The 22,840-nt window shown below is 44.5% G+C and overlaps 1 protein-coding gene across 5 annotated transcripts in view; it reads left to right on the forward strand.

The window, feature by feature from the left end:
- Positions 1-22,840, forward strand: part of CIROP (ciliated left-right organizer metallopeptidase) — a 70,637-nt gene that overhangs the window by 30,176 nt on the left and 17,621 nt on the right. For 2 of the 5 annotated variants that reach the window (XM_068242050.1, XM_068242044.1), the window contains exons 2-11: positions 5,329-5,422; positions 5,969-6,020; positions 8,464-8,610; positions 13,577-13,702; positions 14,207-14,291; positions 15,789-15,925; positions 16,566-16,740; positions 17,431-17,500; positions 17,585-17,681; positions 17,757-17,852. In XM_068242050.1, the coding sequence (XP_068098151.1) occupies positions 5,367-5,422; positions 5,969-6,020; positions 8,464-8,610; positions 13,577-13,702; positions 14,207-14,291; positions 15,789-15,925; positions 16,566-16,740; positions 17,431-17,500; positions 17,585-17,681; positions 17,757-17,852 (1,041 nt within the window). In that variant the 5' untranslated portion in view covers positions 5,329-5,366. Of the gene's footprint in view, positions 1-2,892; positions 3,022-4,033; positions 4,176-5,328; positions 5,423-5,968; positions 6,021-8,463; positions 8,611-13,576; positions 13,703-14,206; positions 14,292-15,788; positions 15,926-16,565; positions 16,741-17,430; positions 17,501-17,584; positions 17,682-17,756; positions 17,853-22,840 lie in introns of those variants that run through there. The other 3 variants (XM_068242023.1, XM_068242030.1, XM_068242038.1) reach the window with 3 other exon arrangements.

Below are 22,840 nucleotides of genomic sequence, written 5' to 3' on the forward strand. Positions count from 1 at the left end.
CAATTTTCCATTCACTTCTAGGGAAGATCGATCAGGTAATTGATCGAAATCAGATCGGACATGTTGAAAATAATCGATTTTACAGGAAATCTGCCTGAAAATCTCATCGTGTGCACTAGGCAATAGGCGCAGCAGTAGCAGAAGGGATAGTGTTAGGTGTAGTAGTAAAAGGGATAGTGTTTTTACGCGCAATGGTAGTAGGAGGGATAGTGTTAGGTATAACGATAGTAGGAGGGATAAAGTTAGGTATAACGGGAGTAGGAGGGATAGTGTTAGGTATAACGGAAGTAGGAGGGACAGTGTTAGGTATAACGGTAGTAGGAGGGATAGTGTTAGGTATAACGATAGTAGGAGGGATAAAGTTAGGTATAACGGTAGTAGGAGGGATAGTGTTAGGTATAACGGTAGTAGGAGGGATAGTGTTAGGTATAACGGTAGTAGGAGGGATAGAGTTAGGTATAACGGTAGTAGGAGGGATAGTGTTAGGTATAACGATAGTAGGAGGGATAAAGTTAGGTATAACGGTAGTAGGAGGGATAGTGTTAGGTATAACGGTAGTAGGAGGGATAGTGTTAGGTATAACGGTAGTAGGAGGGATAGTGTTAGGTATAACGGTAGTAGGAGGGATAAAGTTAGGTATAACGGTAGTAGGAGGGATAGAGTTAGGTATAACGGTAGTAGGAGGGATAGTGTTAGGTATAACGATAGTAGAAGGGATAAAGTTAGGTATAACGGAAGTAGGAGGGATAGTGTTAGGTATAACGATAGTAGGAGGGATAGTGTTAGGTATAACGGTAGTAGGAGGGATAAAGTTAGGTATAACGGTAGTAGGAGGGATAGTGTTAGGTATAACGGTAGTAGGAGGGATAAAGTTAGGTATAACGGTAGTAGGAGGGATAGTGTTAGGTATAACGATAGTAGGAGGGATAAAGTTAGGTATAACGGTAGTAGGAGGGATAAAGTTAGGTATAACGGTAGTAGGAGGGATAGAGTTAGGTATAACGGTAGTAGGAGGGATAGTGTTAGGTATAACGATAGTAGGAGGGATTAAGTTAGGTATAACGGAAGTAGGAGGGATAGTGTTAGGTATAACGATAGTAGGAGGGATAGTGTTAGGTATAACGGTAGTAGGAGCCTAGGAGGGATAAAGTTAGGTATAACGGTAGTAGGAGGGATAGTGTTAGGTATAACGGTAGTAGGAGGGATAAAGTTAGGTATAACGGTAGTAGGAGGAATAGTGTTAAGTATAACGGTAGTAGGAGGGATAAAGTTAGGTATAACGGTAGTAGGAGGCATAGAGTTAGATATAACGGTAGTAGGAGGGATAGTGTTAGGCACGGCAGTAGTAGGAGGGATTGAGTTAGATGAAGCGGTAGTAGAAGGGATAGTAGTGAGCAGGAGGGTTAGTGCTAGGTTTAGCAGGAATAGGAGGTTTAATGTGAGAGTAGGGATTAGGACAAGTTTGACACTATCAGTAACCCATTATTACTATAATATCGGTAATATCAAATTACTGATATTAATACTATCAAGTATTGGTTACGCCAAACTCACCGCAGAAACTAAATGTACACCAGAGGCGCCTGTGGAAGTTAGGCCTGGTGTTGGGTATTATTCAATGATGTGAGTGTAGGTATAGGTTGCTGGTGTCAGCCTACCACTGTGTAGATTGCAGGTGTAAATGTCCAGACCACTCCCTTACTACAGTAGATTGCAATCAAGTTAGCTGGTCTTTTCGCAAAAACTCCTTCTATCTATGGCTGATAACCCAGTGGGAGCAGGTCAGAGCTGATGCTTTGTGGAAATGGGTAAGGACCACTGAGATCATACTGATGACTGACCAAGTGTTCATCGGCAAGTGCCCGTGCATGCTCGCTACCCTAAATTCAACCGTGCCCTACCTGAGCCCTGCCTGCACCTATGCACTCACCACCTGACATGGCCGCAGCCCATGGATGCAGATTTCTGGGCTTTTATTAGGTAGGTAAACATTGTAATTTATTTTACTTTTCCTTTGTTCATATGTTTTATGAAGATTTCCCTTTGTGCATCTTTCACTGTGTGTCGTTGTTTTACTGTGCATAAGCCTACGTAATGTATGACTGAATTTAAATGCCAGTAATCATACTTTTGAAAGGATGATAAAAATTTACTATAAAGAATAACAGTGAAAACATACTCAACAATCTTAACAATAAAGAAAAATATTCCTTATAAATGTGATTAATTCATACATTTCTCAGTAGATGGGAATCTCTCCATGCACATATTCGCTGACATTAGATAGTTATAAATGAAGGCTTGTGTATTTCCAGACACATCCCCCCCCCCTCATGTGTGTCTCTCAGTTTCATGGTCTGCATCCCTTTCATGGTCTCATCCTATTGCCCTCCTCTTTCACGCTCCCCGATCCCCTCTCAGTCTCTTTAGATCATTAACTTCCTGACCAACAAAAACCAGTTCTTCAGCTTTCTGTCTGGCAGTCTCATCCAAAGCCCACAGATGACAGAGAGACAACAGGCAGGAAGGACAGCTGATCACTTCATTTGAGCATTTGATTGCTCTGGGAAATGTACTTGGAGGAATGGGTGGTGAGCTAGTATCTGCCCTTTGCTGATTGAATGCATCTTCCAGAAATACAAAGACAACTGCAATGAACAGCATGGATCTTCTTTAGCTATTTTGTAGACATTTGACTTTTTATCATCATTTTAACCCTGTATGTCCTAATGTTCATCTTCCTCTGTGTCCTGTGGTTTACTATAATGAGAAGGCCGTGTTTCTCTCTCTGCATCCATGATGCTGTACAAAGAGAGACCTCGGTGGTGTCTTCCCCCCCAGGTACCTTTACGCATGCTAGAAGAATACTTACCCGTGACACCACACAGGCACCTTATATGCCTCTTAGGGTGACTCCCTGGTATCTTCCTGGAGAGAGCGCCTTTCTCACTCAAACACAAATCACTCAGCTTCAGACAGCCATTAAAGAAGTAACTGAGACCATCTCCAAAGTATTATCAGGTGAGGTACCATCAGAAGAATGATTCTATGCTGTAGATCTTTTCTAGAAGTTTTCCATATCCTGTCAGAAAAAAATCTAATTTGTTTCATAGTTTGACATAGGCAGCCTCTTTCTGAATCCAATTTTTAATGTATGCAATACCTCACCATCCTTAAAGGATCACTGTGACGTATATCTCAAACTTTACAATAAATGTAAACATATACAGATAAGAAATATGTTTCTTCCAGAGTAAAATAAGCCATAAATGACTTTTCTCCTATGTTGCTGTCACTTACAGTAGGTAGTAGAAATATGACATTACAGACAGGTTTTGGACTAGCCCATCTCATGGGGGATTCTCAGGGTTTTCTTTATTTTCAAAACCACTTAGTGAATGGCAGTTGCTCCGTCCAACATGGAGCATGGAGGCTCACTGCACACTTTTTCAAGGATTGTCTTTATAAAGCAGGGGTCAGGAACCTCTTTGACTGAGTGAGCCATAAATGCCACATATTTTTAAATCTATTTCCATGAGAGCCATACAATATGTTTCAAACTGGGACAGTAGGGCTCACATCCCTGTTGCCATGGTGATGTGTATACAGTTGATCCGCCGGGCAGCGGCAGTGTCAGGCACATCTTCAGCTTCTCTTGGGTTTCAGCAACATCAGCAATTTCCCAGAGAGCAAGACAGGAGAAATGCCGACTAACAGCATGTACAATTAGCTAGCTGACTTGGGGGTTGATTCACTTTGTAGGATGAGATGCCTGCACTTTGGCCCAATAGTGTCAAGTGACAGGCAGCCTATTGAGCCAATTAAAGTGCAGGGACCTTGTCCAACAAAGTCCCTGGATCTGACAGGATCCAGGGTGGGACAATTGGAGTGGCTGTTGGTTTTGGGGGGAGTGCGAGTAAGTTATAAGTACATGCTAAAGCAGTAGTGTTCCTACTCTGAAAATTTTACTTGCTCTGCCACACTAAGCTGTGCTGCTTGAGCAGTGTAGCTCAGTGACTCAACCCCTACTGATTTGTCTGTGAGCCAGATGTAGCCATCAAAAGAGTCACATCTGGCTCCCGAGCCATAGGTTCCCTACCCTGGCTATAAAGAATAAAGGCCATGCTCAGAATCCCCTATGGAGAGATGGACTAGTCAGATGTCTACTACTTACTGTAAGTGAAAGCAACATAGGAGGAAAGTAATGTATGGCTCATTTCACTCTAGAAGAAACATGCTTCTTATTTGTATGTGTTTACATGTATTTCAAATTTTAAGACTTTTGCGACAGTGGATCTTTATTTTTTCCCTGAGACGTAGGAAGGCTGGATAGTCTTAATCTTCAGTGCCAGTCCCCTTGTATAGGCCATGTACTTACCTGGCGGTTGCACAAGCCTAGAAGACTACACAGCTGTGCACATTTCAGTAAAGTGGATTGCGCTTGTCCTTGAATGGATCCTTACAGTATATAAGTTTATTTTTTGTTGTTGGATCAGGAAATCTCTGTAATGTATGGATCTAGACTGAGGTGATTGTTGCTTACTGCAGAGTGGGGAGAGGAGCATTGCACTGGGAGGGGAATTATAGACGCTTCCACAAAGCAGATCAAACCAAGGCACACAGGCCACATAACCAGCGTTTTGGGGCTTTGGGCAGTGGCTGGATATTGCACTGGTGTACTGATTAAGGGCTCTGCCTCTAACACAGGTGACAAGGATTCGAATCCCGGCACTTCCTGTTCAGTAAGCCTGCACCTATTCCGTGAGGAGACCTTGGGCAAGACTCCCTAACACTGCTACTGCCTATAGAGCGCACTCTATTGGCTGCATCTCAAGCACTTTGAGTCTGCCAGGAGAAAAACGCAATATAAATGTTCCTTGTCTTGGGCATTTTTTGAGCACATGTAATGTAGGCTAGTCAATATTTTTGCGTGGTAGGGAATTCAATGTGTATAAAACCTTATAAACTGTCAATAAACTTTAAGAAAGAGCTGTTCCATTCTATAAGTGCTTCCCTCTCATTCCATAAAAGCTGATACACTGGCCTACCTCCCATCACCTAAATGTATTTTTATGGTTTGTCATTGTTCACTGAGCAACTATAAAACTGCTAATCTTGCAGAATTTGAAAATAACCATATTAATATGTCTACATTATGTACACTAATTTGTAATGTATGCAAGACTTTTTTGAAGGCATGGTGATCTTTTTCACATTACTGGTTAATATTCTGAGGGTTTATTGTTTTGTTTTGGTTGACGGTTGCCTATGGTGAGAGAATAGACATCATTTCCCAGTCATGAAAGGGTTTATGTTTGTTTCTTGCAGTTCGCAGACCCACAGGACCGCTGCGCCTGAATCGTGACATGAATAGATATTGTCGTTCTGTGTGGGGAGATCCCTCGCTTGCCAACTATAAGAGGTAGGAGAGATTGTGCTCCCCACCTGAAATCATTAGGCAGAGACACAAACATATTGCCTACAGTATAGTAATTAGATAATTGCATCTTCCTTTCAAGTTCCCAATCCATGGTGAGCTTACCTCAGGGGACACATATGCTGGGCTGGGCTCAGGGAGGACTTGGACTTGAGTCAATCATTTATGTAAAGTTCTGAGATTTGAAAAGTTATAAAACATTTATGAACAAACCTGAATACGCATTTTCAGTTGATTGAAAGTAGCATTTCTGAATAATTATGGAGTGATTCTAAGTATATAGATGTTAAGGGGTACCGAGATTATATTGAACACAATAGCTGGTACTTGATAAGCATTGTCATTAATAAAGGGGTACATGCTGTTATAATGTTAAGAAGAACGCTACCCTAAACTAATGATGGGATCTCATTGCTTAGTGCAGTAAACAATTTTGCATTGTTTGAGCTAGATTTTGTCATTTAATTGTTTTTTTAGACAAATGTTCTGAGTGATCTGTTCCTATTACTGATTGTATATGTCCCTTCTTAGGTGTGGATTTCGAGACAGCTCTTATCATGGAGAAACATGCCTAGATGTCCTGGTATGAGACCTTCTACCTGGAATGTTATTACTATTAGCACCATAAGTACCCAGAGACACTACATGACATGTGCTCAGTCAGTCTGGCTGTTTTTTACTATATTGGGTGACACTCTAAACCAGTGGTCCTCAAACTAAGGCCTGCGGGCCAAATGTGGCCCCCTGAGGCTCTTTTACCGGCGCCCCACACACAAAATGTATTACTTATAGATGTAGTCAGCTACATCTTTAAATATTGGTGGTCTGCATATAGAATAGCAGTGCTGGCACCACCCATCCATATGGAAGCCAGAAAGCAGTCATTTGCTGGTTTCCAATCAAATTCCACATCAGGTGGCACTGCTGTCCAATTAGACTTCAGGTTGTCACCTGGGTATGCTTCACTGTCTGGCCTGCAAAGACTTCTACATCATTTTATGTATTTCCCGGCCCCCCCAGCAGTCTGAAGTATGTTAACCCGGCCCTCGATCCAAAATGTTTGGGGTCCCCTGCTCTAAAGGTTCATACCAACGGCAATCACGCTGCTTCTGATGTTGAAAGATACATTGTGGGATGATAATTCATGGACGGAGTTCCACAATGTAATCTTTCAATGGGAACTTAGCTGTACTTCTATGCCATGGATTCAATGTACAGCCACCAACAGACTCTGGGCCTGTTTAAAAACCTTGCCTGAACACTCTCGTTTCCCTTTTTGGGTCTTTTCACACTATACATGTTGTGTTGTGATAAGATGTGGTGAAAAATCGAATTGCAGGTTAGAAGTATGATGCAATGCATACATTAAAGCTTAAAGGGACCTTGAGCAGGTGATAAAAACAGAATTTACACTTACGTGGGGCTTCCTCCAGCCCACCGAGGCCGCAAGGTCCCCAGGCATGCTCCTGGCTCCTTAACTGGTCCCGGCTCTGGTTACAGGAGGACTTCGGCTTGAAGTCATCAGGTCTGCTTGCCGTTTCAGCGGATTGCGGAAATCCACGGCGTTATGACGCGTAGCTAGCCAGCGTAATGCCGCAATCCATGGAAGCGGCAAGCAGACCTGAAGATTTGAGGCTGAAGTCGTCCTGTAATCAGAAGGAACCAGGAGGACGCGGGGGGACCTTGCGGCCTATGGTGGGCTGGAGGAAGCCCCAGGTAAGTGTAAATTCTGTTTTTATCACCTGCTTAGGGTCCCTGTAAAATACATTGAAAGCATGCATCACCACTACTGTAAACACACACGTTGTCTAGTAAACACACAGCGTGCAGTGTGTTCACTCTGATGGAACCTGCTGTACTACCAGGGCCGGTTTAAGCAACAATGGGGCCCCAGGGCAAAATAAACCTGGGGGGCCCCCCCAACATATACCCCGGAACAAAAATCGGCATTAGGGGACCTTTTTTGCAGCTGGTATAGTCAGGGTGTGAAGTCCCAATCGGTCGGAGCTCCACATTCTGGCTATCCCAGCCTGCATGGGGGACAAGGGGTTAAAAAGTTTCAGGAGGGGGGACCCCACATATTTTTTTTTTTAAACTCCCACACTCTAAACATAAAAAAAAATGGGAAAATAGGAAAAAATGCCAGGGATCTTCATACAGCCATATTGCGGCTGTATAGCGATCCCTGGCCAAAGCGCTGCGGCTGTGTATTGACCCCCTGGAAACCCCGTCAGGAAATTTATTGCGCTTTCATTTGATGCATGTAAAATTACACTACCGTTAGGTTTGCTACTAAAAGTGACATTTACCGCATTAAAAAGTATACTTTTTTCCTTCTAAACTTTAAAATCGATTTTCTCAAAAACTATAAGGTCTTTTTGAATAATTGTTTTTTCCTCTTATTCCTAATGATCTCCTTAACATACCCTGCAAATTTAGGGTTTCTAGCATTTAAGGTGGATTTGCTATTAACCATTAAAGTCGGCAGGTTTTTAAATGTATGTATGTTTTTTTTTCCTTTGAAACTTTAAAATCGATTTTCTCAAAAACTATAAGGCCGATTTGAATTTTTTTTCCCTTTTGTAGCCACTGGGGGCCCCTACAAGCTCTGGGGCCCTGGGGCAGCTGCCTCCTTTGCCTTAATGGTAGCGCCGGCCCTGTGTACTACACATGATGTCACTGTACCATAGAAATAGAATTGTATTGTGTTGGGATGGAATGATATTGTCCATTGTGATGGAACGCAATGGAAGCAGGGTCAAAGGACCCTTAAATTATGAAGCATGTGCAGTACTGATCCTACTGCCAGCTCATAGCCTGGTCACTTCCCTCTCCATAGACATAAATACCAAATCTCAGCTGAAGGTAGTAGATTCTGATGGTGGATAGAATGAGCCTGTTGTCTCTATTTATCCTGAGGCCTACAAGTGTAGAGTGTTAATAGTGTTGACACTATCTCTTTCCCCTGCTTGAGTGTTATATACCTCTAACTCCATAAACGGACTTTAATAAACCTTTCTATCTAGATTCCAGAGTCACATCTATATGGATATGAAATATGGCCAATGAATGGGACTGAGCCTAGTCACAAAACACAAGATGGGGACGGAGTTCCTGATACAGATTTTTTGCTATATGTGCGGGTAGCTCAGACAGAAAAATGTGCATCAAAGGTAAGAGGCACAAGAGAGGCATAACTATAGGGAAGCAGCCCTGCAGCTTTATGGGCCTATATGCAGCATCAGTGGCATAGAGAAGCAGATGCTGATATAGTTACTTGTCTCCACACATGCTGCAGTCTTTCTTTACCTCCTGTGTTCTCCTTACATCCATTGAGCCTCTCTGACAATACGTAGGAGCTGATATAAGAAGAAGGGAGCCAATAGAAGAGTGAGGCAGGTAGCAGAAGAGGAACTGTATTGCCTGTTGAGACAACCTTTCTTGTGCTGTTTTGCATGGGGTGGGGTTGGGGGGCATGTCTTTATGGGGGAGTATCATGGATATATATGCATGGCATTACAGGTTGGATAATGGTTATACATTACTGTGGTACGGGGCATGGTAGCCACACTTGTTATATGACACCTAGTAGACGGGCTCCCTGGCCATGGCGATCACTCTGATGGCTCGTACCCATGACGCGATTATCCCGACAATTTCCATGATCTTGCAATGTGGTTACAGGGGCATGATCACGCGAATGTCGTTTAGTGTCGCATGGCAATAACTATCATCACGGTGGATCTTTAAAATCCCAGACGACTCCACACAAAGTGCCGCGATTGCTTGACTTCTGGCCAGCCTGACTGCCAGGATGCATCTCTAACCATAACAGAAGGGTGTCTCGTTTACTTGTCTGGGAGAAAGCAAGGAGGGATTTAATGGTCCTGTGTAATCTGTGTGCAGACTGTTAAATATGCTTTGAGAATAACAGCTGTTAACCATAGCTCCTTTCAAGATTATACGGTTCTTTTCAGCTTTACCTGCTAGCTACAGTTTGTAGTTATCATAGTAAATAAATTCCCTTCATTTCTATACACAATTTATTTTATGGTTGGCTAAATGGTTAGCAGTTGCTCTCTGCAGTACTAAAGGGCAAAGTCACTTTAAAGATGACCACATAAATAAATGTTAGCTTCAAAGATAAAATAATGCAAGAAAGTTGTCTTTATTACTATTGTGTTTCTATACAGTGCTGATATTTTCTGCAGCGCTTTACAGAGTACTCTGAATGATTCATGTAACAAACGGATTCTCTACGTAATTTTGCCTTTTTAAAACAGAAGGTATTTGCAATAATTCAGCTTTAATTGAGCAACTGTGGTTTCCCATGATGCATTGCTCCTAAATATGAAAATCATCTCTTTTTACCCAGGAAAGCAAGGCTGTTTTTTTCCAGAACCGCTGGTGTATAGTGAGCCTGTAGCTAATACATTTTACAAAGCCACATCAATCCAACATGTATACAGGCTGTTTATGACTTTTTGGTCTCCATCAGTGCATGGCATGGATTAATATGGTTTAATGGGATTGACCAGTACTAAGTAATACCCAGGCAGCTCATGGTCACACAGAATCACTAGGAAGGTATAAAGGTTTAAAAGAGACCAAAAAAATTATTTTTGAAAACATAACACGCAACTGTCCCTTTTTCAGATGGACAGTCCCTCTTTGAGAATCAAATCCCTCTGTACCTCTTTCTTCCTCATTTGTCGCTCTTTCAGGACTGATGTACAGATTTATGTAAATATATTCATTTTTCTACTGAAAATGTGTGTAGTTGACGCCTGTCTTGATTTCCATCTATTGTTTTCAATTGTTGGAGGAAAACTAATAAGGATCAAAAGGACCAGTGTGCTTTAAAATATAAAACTACTGGTAGACCTAAGCCCATTTAAAAATGGGCTCTAGGTCTGTGTTTCTGGGCGCGTGCGTAAGCCCGTCACCGCGCACGACCGCGGCCGGCTCGCCCGCCGCGCGCGACCGCGGCCGGATCGCCCGCCACGCGCGACCGCGGTCGGCTCGCCAGCCAAGCGCGAGCGCGCCCAGCTCGCCCGCCGCACGCGACCGCGGCCAGCAAACCACATCTAACCACAAATGTTCACTTATAGCTGAATTATTGCAGATTTGCTTCTGTTTTAAGAAGGAAAATTACACCAAGCTTTGCTTTTTTTAGTAGGAGGGCTTTTTGGTCTCTTTTATCCTCCTATACATTCTTAGTAGTTTGGGTCACCCTGAGCTGCTTGGTTACTCTGTTGTACTGGTCCAAGCCCTATCTCATACAGCCTTATCAATCCCTGCCATGTACTGATGAGGACCAAATGTCTGAAAAAGGCTGTCACATGTGGGTTTGATATGACTGTGTAAAACTTAAAGCTATAGGCTTGCTTGATTTACCAAGGGTGAAAATGAATAATTTGCATATTTAGTGCAGTGCATTGTGGGTAATCACAAATGTTCACTTATAGCTGAATTATTGCAGATTTTCTTCTGTTTTAAGAAGGCAAATTACACCAAGCTTTGATTTTTTTAGTAGAAGTTCTTTTTAGTTCCTTTTAGCCACCTATACATTCCGAGTGGTTTGGGTCACCCTGATCTGCTTGGTTAGGCCCGGTTCACATTAGCGGTGGCCGTCCGGAATCGCCGTGCCGGAGCCGGACCGCTTTCAGAACGGACGGAACGGACGCACGGCATGGCAATGAAAGCCTATGCGTCCGTTCACATGCGTCCGTTCTGCCGGACCGGAGCCGGACCGGATCCGGGCCGGATCCGGACTCCGGCGTCCGTTCCAACATGCGCTATTTTTTGGTCCGGCTCCTCCGGCAGCCGTATCCGGAGCGGAGCCGGACTGCACCATCCGGCCAATACAAAGCAATGAGAGCCGGAGAGCGCACAACACACTGGCTACAAAAACCGGACGTTCTACCCCACTTCCTATGCATTTTGGATGGGGACCACATGGGCCCAGCGAAGAGTGGGGCAGCAGCGATTTCATGCTGGAGCTCTTTTTGCCAGCAACATGTCTGATATGTCTGAAGGAGGCGAACAACAGAGAGAATTCCCAGGTTTACGAGTAAAAAATGCCTGGATCCATGGTCCCAACTGCAGTCTCTGTATCCACGGATGGTCTCCACACGTCCACCTGTCTCCAACAATGACCCCAGACCCTTCTGCTGACCTCCCAGACCCCAGGCTGACCTCCCAGACCCCAGGTAATTAAAAGGATGTTATCTCCTTAAGAAACCGGATCCGGACCGCAACCGTGTTCACACCGCACGGAAACCGGATGCAAACGGACCGGATCCGGACCGGATCCGGATAGGAACCGTACGGATCATGTCCGGTCCGGATACGGTGCGGTCCGGACATCCGGTGCGGTTTTTACTAAACCGCAAGTGTGAACGGGGCCTAACTCTGTTGTACTGGTCCAAGCCCTATCTCATACAGCCATAGCAATCCCTGCCATGTACAGATGAGGACCAAAAGTCTGAAACAGGCTGTCACATGTGGGTTTGATATAGCTGTGTAAAATTTAAAGCTATAGGCTTGCTATACACCAGTGGTTCTGGATGCTTGCTTGGCTTACTATGGGTGAAAAGGAATTATTTGCATATTTAGTAGCAGTGCATTGTGGGTAACCACAAATGTTCACTTATAGATGAATTATTGCATATTTCCTTCTGTTTTAGGAAGGCAAATTACACCAAGCTTTGCTTTTTTAGTAGTAGGGCTTTTTGGTTTCTTTTATCCCCCTATACATTCCGAGTGGTTTGGGTCACCCTGAGCTGCTTGGTTACTTTGTTGTACTGGTCCAAGCCCTATCTCATACAGCCGTATCAATCCCTGCTATGTACTGATGAGGACCAAAAGTCTGAAACAGGCTGTCTACATGTGGGTTTGATATGACTGTGTAAAATTTTAAAGTTATATGCTTGCTATACACCAGCGCCTCTGGATGCTTGCTTGGCTTACCAAGGGCGAAAAGGGGTAATTTGCATATTTAGTAGCAGTGCATTGTGGGTAACCACAAATGTTCACTTATAGCTGAATTATTGCAGATTTCCTTCTGTTGTAAAAAGGCAAATTACACCAATACAGTGTGCGGCATTGCAGGAAGTGACGACAGTGGAATGCACAATGGAACACGGAAGAGGTGAGTCATCCCCGCCCGCTGCTTCTTACTTATAGTGGTGGCTGCTACTGTGCTTAAGCAGGAGGGGGAGAGCACATGGGGGACCCAGGTGAGGGGGGGGGGGGGGGGTTCCTGCTGAGCTTAAGCTAGAGGGGGAGGGTTCCTGTTGAGATTAAGCTGGAGGTAGCGCACACATGGGGGACCCAGTTGAGGGGGGTCCAACCCCCCTCCCCGCCGCTGTGCCCAATACCCCCTTCCTGCCCTCTACCCTCTTATGCGGCGTATGCTATGCCACGGGTCGGCTAGTTCCATATAATATACTGGTAAATACCTTAAGAGAAACTTAGCAATAGTTACCATATCAGGTCTCAGTCACTTAGATGACTGTTAATACCAGCAGTACATAATGTCACAGAGATATGTGGACCAATTTAGGGAAAAAGTCATATGTAAAGTGCAAAACATCTCTTCACCATTTAAAATGACTCCTATAGCTCCCTCTAGAGTTCATCTGTATTTGCAGCCTGAGCATTATTATATAGGTTAGTCTGACTTGTGCACAAGTAAATATTTAAACACATCTGCCAAATTTTATCACCTGTCAAAACCAAGATTCATTTTGATCATATCTGCTTAACATCTTTTGCTTCGATAACAATCAGTCAATAACTTTCAACCAATTTTCGGGGTAAAACTGAACAAAGTGTGATGAGAATCACACTTTAAAAATGTCAATAAATCAGTAGATGAGTGGTTTGTGGTGAACTCAGCAGAACAATCCCATGCAGACTGCATATAACCAACTTCACAAGCAATTGGTTATATGATCATTTACATCAAACTCTGTGATAAAATTGTTGAGAGATTGAATAGTGCATGACATGCTTTAGTGAAATTCCATTGCCTATTGCTGTTAAATTCAGGTGTTTCTAACAAATATAACATATACAATAATATAAAACATGCTCCTTAATTATTAATAATGTAAAATATGCTGCTTTTTCCAGTCTTTAGTTATTGCATATGCATCCTACTGTCAGCTGGACCACCTGGGTCGCCCAGTTGCCGGGGTCATTGTGTTCTGTCCAAAACGCCTAAGAGAGGAAGTATACCAGTATCATCACATTGTACAGGTATGAGAAGTACAGACGTTCACAGCACTATCAATAAGCTGCAAATAAGCATGGTATATTACTGGAGTGCTCACTTCTTTTGTCAGAAATACAGAATCAGGGGCGTAACTAGAGGGGAGCAGCACCTGCACACACGGGGGGGGGGGGGGGGGGGCAGAGCTGTGTGGGGTCCCAACTACTAACCTTCCCTTCCTCTGATACAGGAGACTATACTTCAGATCAGGTGATTTTGTGGCTACACTTGTTATGGGTGTGACGATCATGATGGCCACACTTGTTTTATGACCCCTGTGAGATGGATCCCAAGGCCATGAAGGGCACCAAAGGGAGGCGAGTTAAGGGGTGAGCATCAAATTTTAGCTAAGGGGCCCCATGAATTGTAGTTACACCACTGCACAGAGTTATTACAAGTGCACATACAGTTCATGTCACTTTTCCTACTTGACATTGGCATTTCCCATGTTATACCCCTGAAATGTAATCTTGCTCTGTATGCCACATTAGGTGTCTCTGCATGAGATGCTTCATGCTCTGGGCTTCTCCAACAGTCTCTTCAAGCGGTGGATAGACTGCGGCTTCTCTGAATCAGGTAAGGCTAGGTTTCCATTTATGCGAAAACGGGCCAATTCCCCGGCCACGAATTTGAATGGAATTTGGCAGCCTATAGAAGTCAATGCAGAGCATCCGAATTCGTGTCCGGGGAAAAATCTGAGGCTCTGCAGCACAATGATTGCATCACTCGTGTGAATCCCATAGCTGTGCGCAGCACGGCTAGAGTGATTCGGCTGCGAGACACGTCACAGCTGTGCCAGCAACGCGTCTTGTAAGACGCATGCCGAGCAACACTGCAGTCTTGTACTTGATCTATAAAGTTAGAAATTGTTCCACACATGTGCCTCATGGGAGTGTAATACAATTACATAACACCAGAGGCAGGGTTCACACTTCACAGGACTGCATGTGGGTTTCCACAGTGCAAATTTGCATTACAACTGAAATCCCTTGCAAATCAATGGGCTGGATCAGATCTAATGAGAACTTTCTTATATGGTGAAAAACTAACAGCCTGTTGCATTTCTTCAGAGGATGCCTGCATTCGCTTTATTTTTTATATTAGATACTGTGGAAGCGCATGAGTGGTGTCCAAAAAAAGTGTGCAAAAGCACAGGCCCATTTTCCATACATACAAGTGAGAGCCCTGCCTTTAAAGTAAAGAGATTCCAGAGACATGGGAAGGCATATGAACATGCAGACACAGTCCAACCATCCCTCCTGTCTGCTGATGTATACAATCTATCTTACCTCTATGGTTTGGTTACAATGTGCAAAAGGTTTCTTGTGCTTAACTATTAGTAGTCTTTGGTTATGGACGCTCGGTTGAGCCAGGTGGCAGGCTCTGAAGCTGGGTGCCCATGGTCACTACAGGGCCGGATATACCATAAGGCACTATAGGCACATGCCTACAGGCACCTGATGTTGGAAATGCGGCTTACCCCCAACCCCCTAGCACCAACCACCCTCCTTCCCTGTGCACAGTCCAGATGAGATTGTAAATGAGAGGTTACTCATCCTACTCTCTGCATTCCACTGATAAGATCTCCCTTCAGTCAGGGGCGCCTCTAGCTACTTAATACTGAGGTTCCTCTAGTTACCTAATACCTGGGGGCATCTCTAGCTACGTATTATTGAAGGTACTTTTGGCTACCTTATGCTAAAGGAGAACCTCTAGCTACCTATGGCAGGCAAGGGAAGTGAGAAGTGACAGCTGGGACAGCCAGCACACTTGCGGTGCAGTTTGTTGGGGTTTGTTGGTTCATGGAGCGTAAAGTCTAAGGTGCCACGACATGTGTGCCTATAGGCTCCTGTGAGGTAAATCCAGACCTGGATCACTATTTTGTATGTTGTTCAAAGGTAGATTTTATACAGTATAACTTTACTAGGTGGTGTAACAGAAAACCAATAATTAACAACATTACTCTGTGATACGGCACAGTGGTATTAGGATAATGTTCTTGTTAAAGACGGTGACATTTGTTGCATACAGTCCATCACCTATACGTTTTCATCTCTCCTTTTTTCCCTTCAGGAGATGTATGCTCTTCACGATCACGTGTGACAAACACAGATGAGAATGGCCAACTCCGCATTTATACTCCAGCTGTAATGCAGAGAATGGGGGAGCATCTAGGTGCTGAGAGTACAGGGGCTCCTCTGGAGAATCAGGTGAAATCAAACGCTGTTCATTTAAAGAGACTTTATTTACGTACATCCTGTTTTATTTGCAGCAAATCCAGCAGTCTGATGGAGATGCTCACTGCAGATTTTGGGGGCTTATGAGCTTATTTACAAAAATAGTGGAAATAAACTCCACTTTTTTGTTCCTCACATTTAGAACCCCAATGGTCACTTTAATAATGCCATATTTATAAGCATGTTCCCCTGGTCATCAGATTCCAAAAAGTGCAGAACAGGGGTACCATAGCAACCCTAAAGTAATGATTGGAAGCCCCATTCACTTGCTACTGCTAAGGTAAACACACATGATAGATTACATTCAAATCACACAAAATACTACACCGATGTACAAAGAAAGATGACTCTCAGCAGACAGTTATATTTCCTCTTTTATAAGGGTAATAAAAGATAATTACCAATTGAATTGTGTTGCATTTCATTGGTCCATTTTTAAGCTGCACAAGTTTTCATAAAAATTTGCATCAACTTGGAATTATTAGCATCTTACTGACCATCCCTTGTTATTGCACTTCATGCCTCTATATACATTTTTGCATACCTAGGTAAATAAACTCTCCATAATACAAGCAGTTTGCATACAGTTTACAAATAATCAAATATTCCACAGGAAAAAGCATCTTCATCCCACTGGGAATCGCGAGTCATGCAGGGATCAATCTTGTTAGCCTCTCTGAATCCGCCTCATCTTACTTTCCTGGACCCCATCACTCTGGCAGCCTTCCAGGATATGGGCTGGTATAAAGTCAATTCAAGCGTCAAGCATCAGTTCCTCTGGGGAAGACGTGAGTATATGCTCTGTTGCAAATCTTACACATGTGTGGTTGACAATATTTTATTTGGAAATAAAAAGTGCATTTTTTCAGTTTTACATCCACCACAAATTTTTAGCCCATTATTTAATAATTATAGGCCCTCCTGACATAGATATTATTTTTTTTCCCCCTGAAGTCAGTAGGTGTATTTTACTATTTGGCCACAAGATGTCCCCGCTGAGCAAAATTCTATGTAGCGTACAAGTACGCTACATAGGATACAATGTATTGCTACATTGTAACTCTGGAAGTGACGCAAGCTTTCAATGGAAACCTGCGATCACAGTGCCAGCGGAGAGATTAATGAATGGGAACTTTGTTCCCATTCATAAATGTAACGATCGGGCAGCAGTACTGTCACGTCGGCCAGAGTGATGACGCGAGGCGGCTGGCGTGGTGATGACAGACGTGACGTTTCAGGAAGAAGGAGCCCGACACTCGGGCCCAGTGTTGCCGGGAGCCGCCGGGGAGCCATTTCTGGCCAGGCACTGGGAGAAGAGCCAGATGGACGCCGTGGGACCTCCCGACCTACGGTGGGCTGCAGAAAGCCCCAGGTGAGTACCAATTTTGTTTTTAATTTAGAGTTCAGAGTCCCTTTAAGTTGCTGGTAAAGTTATTGGCTAACATCTTATAAACTAATAAAATGTATTACACTCACAGGAGCTGGGGTTTCATTTGGTCTTCCTTTGACATGTCATAAAGAATCCGATTTCTTCTGCACAAAGGAGAGGTGACTAATGAAATTCAGAAAGTTGTTTTTCTATTTAAACATGCTTTGTGGTGTAGTTACTGTATATAATCCATATCCCCACAGTGCCATTGGCTGCCACCATCTGCACTTGGACAAGGGCAACTGCTCCACTGACACATTTCTGGATGGCTGTTATATATATAAGCCTCTCCTACACGGGGTACGTTTTGAAACATTTATCTCTTGAGGCAATGAATTACCCTGGCTTGATTAATCATTTTGCAATTCTTACTAGGGGGAATGCTGGCTGGAGAAGGACAACAAGGAATCTGAGGAAATTTACCATCAACAGAGTCGCTGCTTCTATTCAAACTTAACAAAACCTACAGAGGTTGGTCCTCTTTGTTACTAACTGGTGGGAGAGCTGGCAGGCACTCGGGGAAAGCTGCAAATGACTGGCATAAATATGGGTACACCCAGGGTCGGACTGGGACCCTTGGGGCCCACCAGAGAAATTTCAAGCTGGGGCCCACACATCCCACAATTGTGGTGAAAAAAAAGAGCGTGACTATGCACCGGAAGATGGGCGTGGTCATAATGTATCATGGACAGTGCCAAATGTACATGAACTTAGCAGCATTATAATTCAGAGACATTGCTGCCCAGCAAAACTTTGCATAGAGTCCCCTCCTTTAATATAAAGTAATGTCTTCAATTGTGAGCTCCTCTGAGGAAAGTCAGTGACATGACTATGTACTCTGTACAATGCTGCAGAAGATGTCAGTGCTATATAAATACATAATAATAATATGGTAGGACATTAGAATATGACTATGGTAGGAATAGATTGTGAGCTCCTCTGAGGACAGACAGTGACATGACTATGTACTCTGTAATGTGCTGCAGAAGAGGTCAGTGCTATATAAATACATAATAATAATATGGTAGGATATTAGACTATGACTATGGTAGGATTAGAGTGTGAGCTCATCTGAGGACAGTCAGTGACATGACTACGTACTCTGTAATGTGCTGCAGGAGATGTCAGTGCTATATAAATACATAATAATATGGTAGGACATTAGACTATGACTATGGTAGGATTATAGAGTGAGCTCCTCTGAGGACAGTCAGTGACATGACTATGTACTCTGTACAGTGCTGCAGAAGATGTCAGTGCTATATAAATACATAATAATAATATGGTAGGACATTACACTATGACTATGGTAGGATTAGATTGTGAGCTCCTCTGAGGACAGACAGTGACATGACTATGTACTCTGTAATGTGCTGCAGAGGATGTCAGTGCTATATAAATACATAATAATAATATGGTAGGGTATTACACTATGACTATGGTAGGATTAGATTGTGAGCTCCTCTGAGGACAGTCAGTGACATGACTATGTACTCTGTAATGTGCTGCAGAGGATGTCAGTGCTATATAAATACATAATAATAATATGGTAGGGCATTACACTATGACTATGGTAGGATTAGAGTGTGAGCTCCTCTGAGGACAGTCAGTGACATGACTATGTACTCTGTAAAGTGCTACAGAAGATGTGCTATATAAAACACATAATAAACTATGACTATGGTAGGATTAGATTTTAATCTTTTAGGATAATCAGCGACATTATGTACTCTGTAATGGGGTTTTGGAGGACATCAGCACCACTACTTATAATACTTAAAGTGGCCATTAATGACACAATTCTCTGGATGATTTAATCATAACAGCGATCAGAAATGATCATTCAGGCCCACCAGTGGAAGGAAAGCTGCTATACAATTTGTGCAGATCAATGAAATTGATCCATTCTTTGGATCAATTCCATCATTCTGACCAAATTGGATGTAGGCTTTCCTTCCATAAGTGGACCAGGACAATCAGTCATCCAGAGAATTGTATTAATAGCCATTTTATGGTAGCCATACATCTAGTGATGATGGGCAGATTCGACCAAAAGACAAATCGCTCTCTGATCTAATCTGAATAGAGAGAGATCTGTCAGCTGCCCATACACTGCAGGCCAATTTCCGATCAACTTCAGCATGAAATCTCTTGGAAATCGGCCAAGCCAGCTGCATCCTCCACCTGTCGCTGTGTGTATGAATGCGTTTGTGTGTAATGTTGGCTGATGGTGTAATGGTTAAGGGCTCTGCCTCTGACACAGGAGACCAGGGTTCGAATCTCGGCTCTGCCTGTTCAGTAAGCCAGCACTAATTCAGTAGGAGACCTTTGGCAAGTCTCCCTTACACTGCTACTGCCAATAGAGCGCGCCCTAGTGGCTGCTGCTCTGCTCTGGCGCTTTGAGTCCGCAAGGAGAAAAGCGCAATATAAATGTTATTTGTCTTGTCTTGTCTAATGTATAAACGTGCTGTAATGTTCATTTATGCATTAGCTGTCCTGTGTCGCGGTGGCTGTCCACCTTCCGCCTCTCTTTAATTATCGGTATAAACGCTGCTGGCATAGCGTGTGTGATGTCACATGCCAGTGTGCTGTGTGCCAGCAGCGTGTATGCAGATAATTGTAGAGAGCTGAAAGATGGACAGCCACCGCGACACAGGACAGCTAATGCATAAATGCACATTACAGTATGTTTATACATTACATACACAAACGCATTGTGGGAACAGCGTCGGGGGTTTCGTTGCGTTTTGACGCTTATCCGGATATTGCACGCCATTACCGCTGTGCACCCAATCTAGCAAGTCAGTCCTACATCTTGCAGCGTGTCCAATCAACTCATATGACCAACTGCAGCCGAAGTTGGTCGCATTGTCTGTCGGGCATGCACTTTGCGGCACCGATTTTCATCCAATTCTGATAATAATCAAATCGGATTGTCAATCGGCCACCAAGTTGCCTGATGTATGACCACCTTTACGAGTGACACAATCATAGGATGCTTTTGGAGAGGAAGATATTTGAGGGAAGGAAAGATAGAGAGAGGCAGAAAGTAGAAAGATTAGAGACTGGAAGTGGGGGGTGGGGAAGAGGAGGTAAAGGAGAGATCTTGCAAGAGAAGGGAGGAATGTAGAGTAACAGGGGGAATGAGAGATGGGAGAGAAAAGAAGGAGGGAATGGATGTTAGTGGCATAGGAGGCAGCATCATCACAGCCCTGACACAGTGCATAGTAACGTCCCCCTGTCTGCTCTCCTGTCACCTTTCAGGAAGCCCAGCTCTTGCCTACTGATATTAAAGCTGTTATGTCCCAGTCCCCACACACAAGCATGCAGCAGCTTCATCCTCTGCAGTCTCAGGCTTTGGGGAGGGAGGGAGAGAGCTCCTGGACAGTCACTCAGGAGGGGGTGAGTGTATCATATACAGGAGACAGCATCATCACAGCCCTGACACAGTGCCTAGAAACTTCACTGTCTGCTCTCCTGTCACTGTTCAGAAAGCCCAGCTCTTGCCTACCGATAATGCTGCGGTTATCTCCCAGTCCCCACACACAAGCATGCAGCAGCTTCATCCTCTGCAGTCTCAGGCTTTGGGGAGGGAGGGAGAGAGCTCCTGGACACTCGCTCCGGAGGGGGTGAGTGTATCATATACATACACAGGAAGCAGGAGCATTAGAGAAACTGATACAACAAGCAGCAGCAACAGGCAGCGTGTGCAGGAATTGGACAGAATCTCTGCATGGTCTGCTGGGCACACACATCTCCCCTTCCCCCGCATAGCTAGCTACCTGCTTGCCGATCAGACAGCCTCATGCTTGACTTTCCCGGGTCCTCTCTCCAGTGCTCACTGCTCAGCCCCGCCCCTCAGTGTCACGGAGGAGAGAAGAGGAGGGGGGCTCTCCTCTGTGTATGCAGCAAAGACTGGAGGATAGCTGCTTCCCTCCCTGGCCTCTGCTGAGCAGCTCCACTAAATGTAAATCGCACGCTGGGCTGGAGCCTAGTGATGGGTCGTTCGCGAACGAGCCGGCTCTTTGCTGCGAACGACAAGAGCCGGTTCTCAGTTTTGAAAGAGCCGATGCCTCAGCCGCCCCACACAGCTATGCTTTGCTCTGCAATAAAGGGCGCTGAGGCATGTTGGGAGATGTAGTCCTCCTCTTGCAGCTTGTAGGAGTGTATGGGGCGGAGCAGAGCAGTAGCAGGAGGGATTGCCCCAGTCAGAGAAGCAGTCTGGAATTGTCATGGAGACGGGGGCGGGGCTTTTACTCTGATTCTGAGTGGTGTTTAGTGATATTTAATGAAGAGCCGATTCAGAGCCGTAAGAGCCGGCTCTTTGATGGGAGCCGATTCAGAAGAGCAGATTCTCTGAAAAGACCCGGAATTCCCATCACTACTGGAGCCATTGAACCTTGCCGCCCCAGCCCAGCATCACAGGGGGGGCGGAGCAACAGAAACACACAGTAGAGATGGGACGTTCAGATCTTTTCAATGATCCGGATGATTCGAATCGGATCATTGAAAAGATCCGGATCTTTGATCCGAATCTCGGATCATTTTACTGCCGAAGCATTCGGGGGTGAAATTAATAGCAGGACAGGAGAAGGGGAGGGGGGTGGACACACAGAGAAGGGGAGAAGATGGAGAGAGGGCAGGGAGTGGACAGAGAAGGGAAGCAGAGAGCAGAAATGCTTGCACGCAATACCCACATGCTGCAATCATATGCTTTACATATATTTCACCTATATGTTCATCTGTGTCACACAGTGAAAGAAAGCATTCCCAGAAGTAAAGTGCAGCTGTTTAGTACCGAGTGCAGGAGGATCATATTGCGCTGCAATCACAGTGCCTGCAAAGTTATTGAGCTGTGCTGAGCTGAGCCAAAAGCTTCCAATGTGTTCACTGTGCACAACTACGGAACAGACAGCCTATAATGAGCAGCACATTGCAGCCAGTATGTGTGCTCTACACATATCTGGCAGTGGCACCCATGTCCCCTCTACCTGTCTCCCTGCAAGGCTGGCTCCCCTGAGTCCCCTCCAACAGAGCGATCCATCTCTGCTCTGCTTCCAGGACCCCGCTGCCCGCTGAGAGGGGGCGTGTCGCTCCTGGCCCCGCCCCTTTTGCGATCCGAATCACTCATTTTGATGATTCGGATGATTCGACTCACAAAATAGATTCGGATCAAAGATCCGAATCGTTCATGATCCGGACAACACTAACACACAGCCCAGCCTGAGCCTGCAGCAGCCTCTCAGCGTGACTGATCCAAACGCTGAGAGGACAATCTTTCTGCTGCAGGCAGGGATTTGTTCACCCCAAGCTGGAGGCAGGGCCCACTGGAGATGTGGAGGCGGGGCCCACCGAGCAGATCCTCGGTTGTTCGGTGGCTCAGTACGAGCCTGGGTACACCCAGTAAAACCATGTGCTCAAGACAACAGGCAAAGTATATGCAAACAAAGTGGGAGGCA

This window comes from Hyperolius riggenbachi, chromosome 1, assembly GCF_040937935.1.
Source record: "Hyperolius riggenbachi isolate aHypRig1 chromosome 1, aHypRig1.pri, whole genome shotgun sequence".
In the NCBI taxonomy this organism is placed as follows: domain Eukaryota; kingdom Metazoa; phylum Chordata; class Amphibia; order Anura; family Hyperoliidae; genus Hyperolius; species Hyperolius riggenbachi.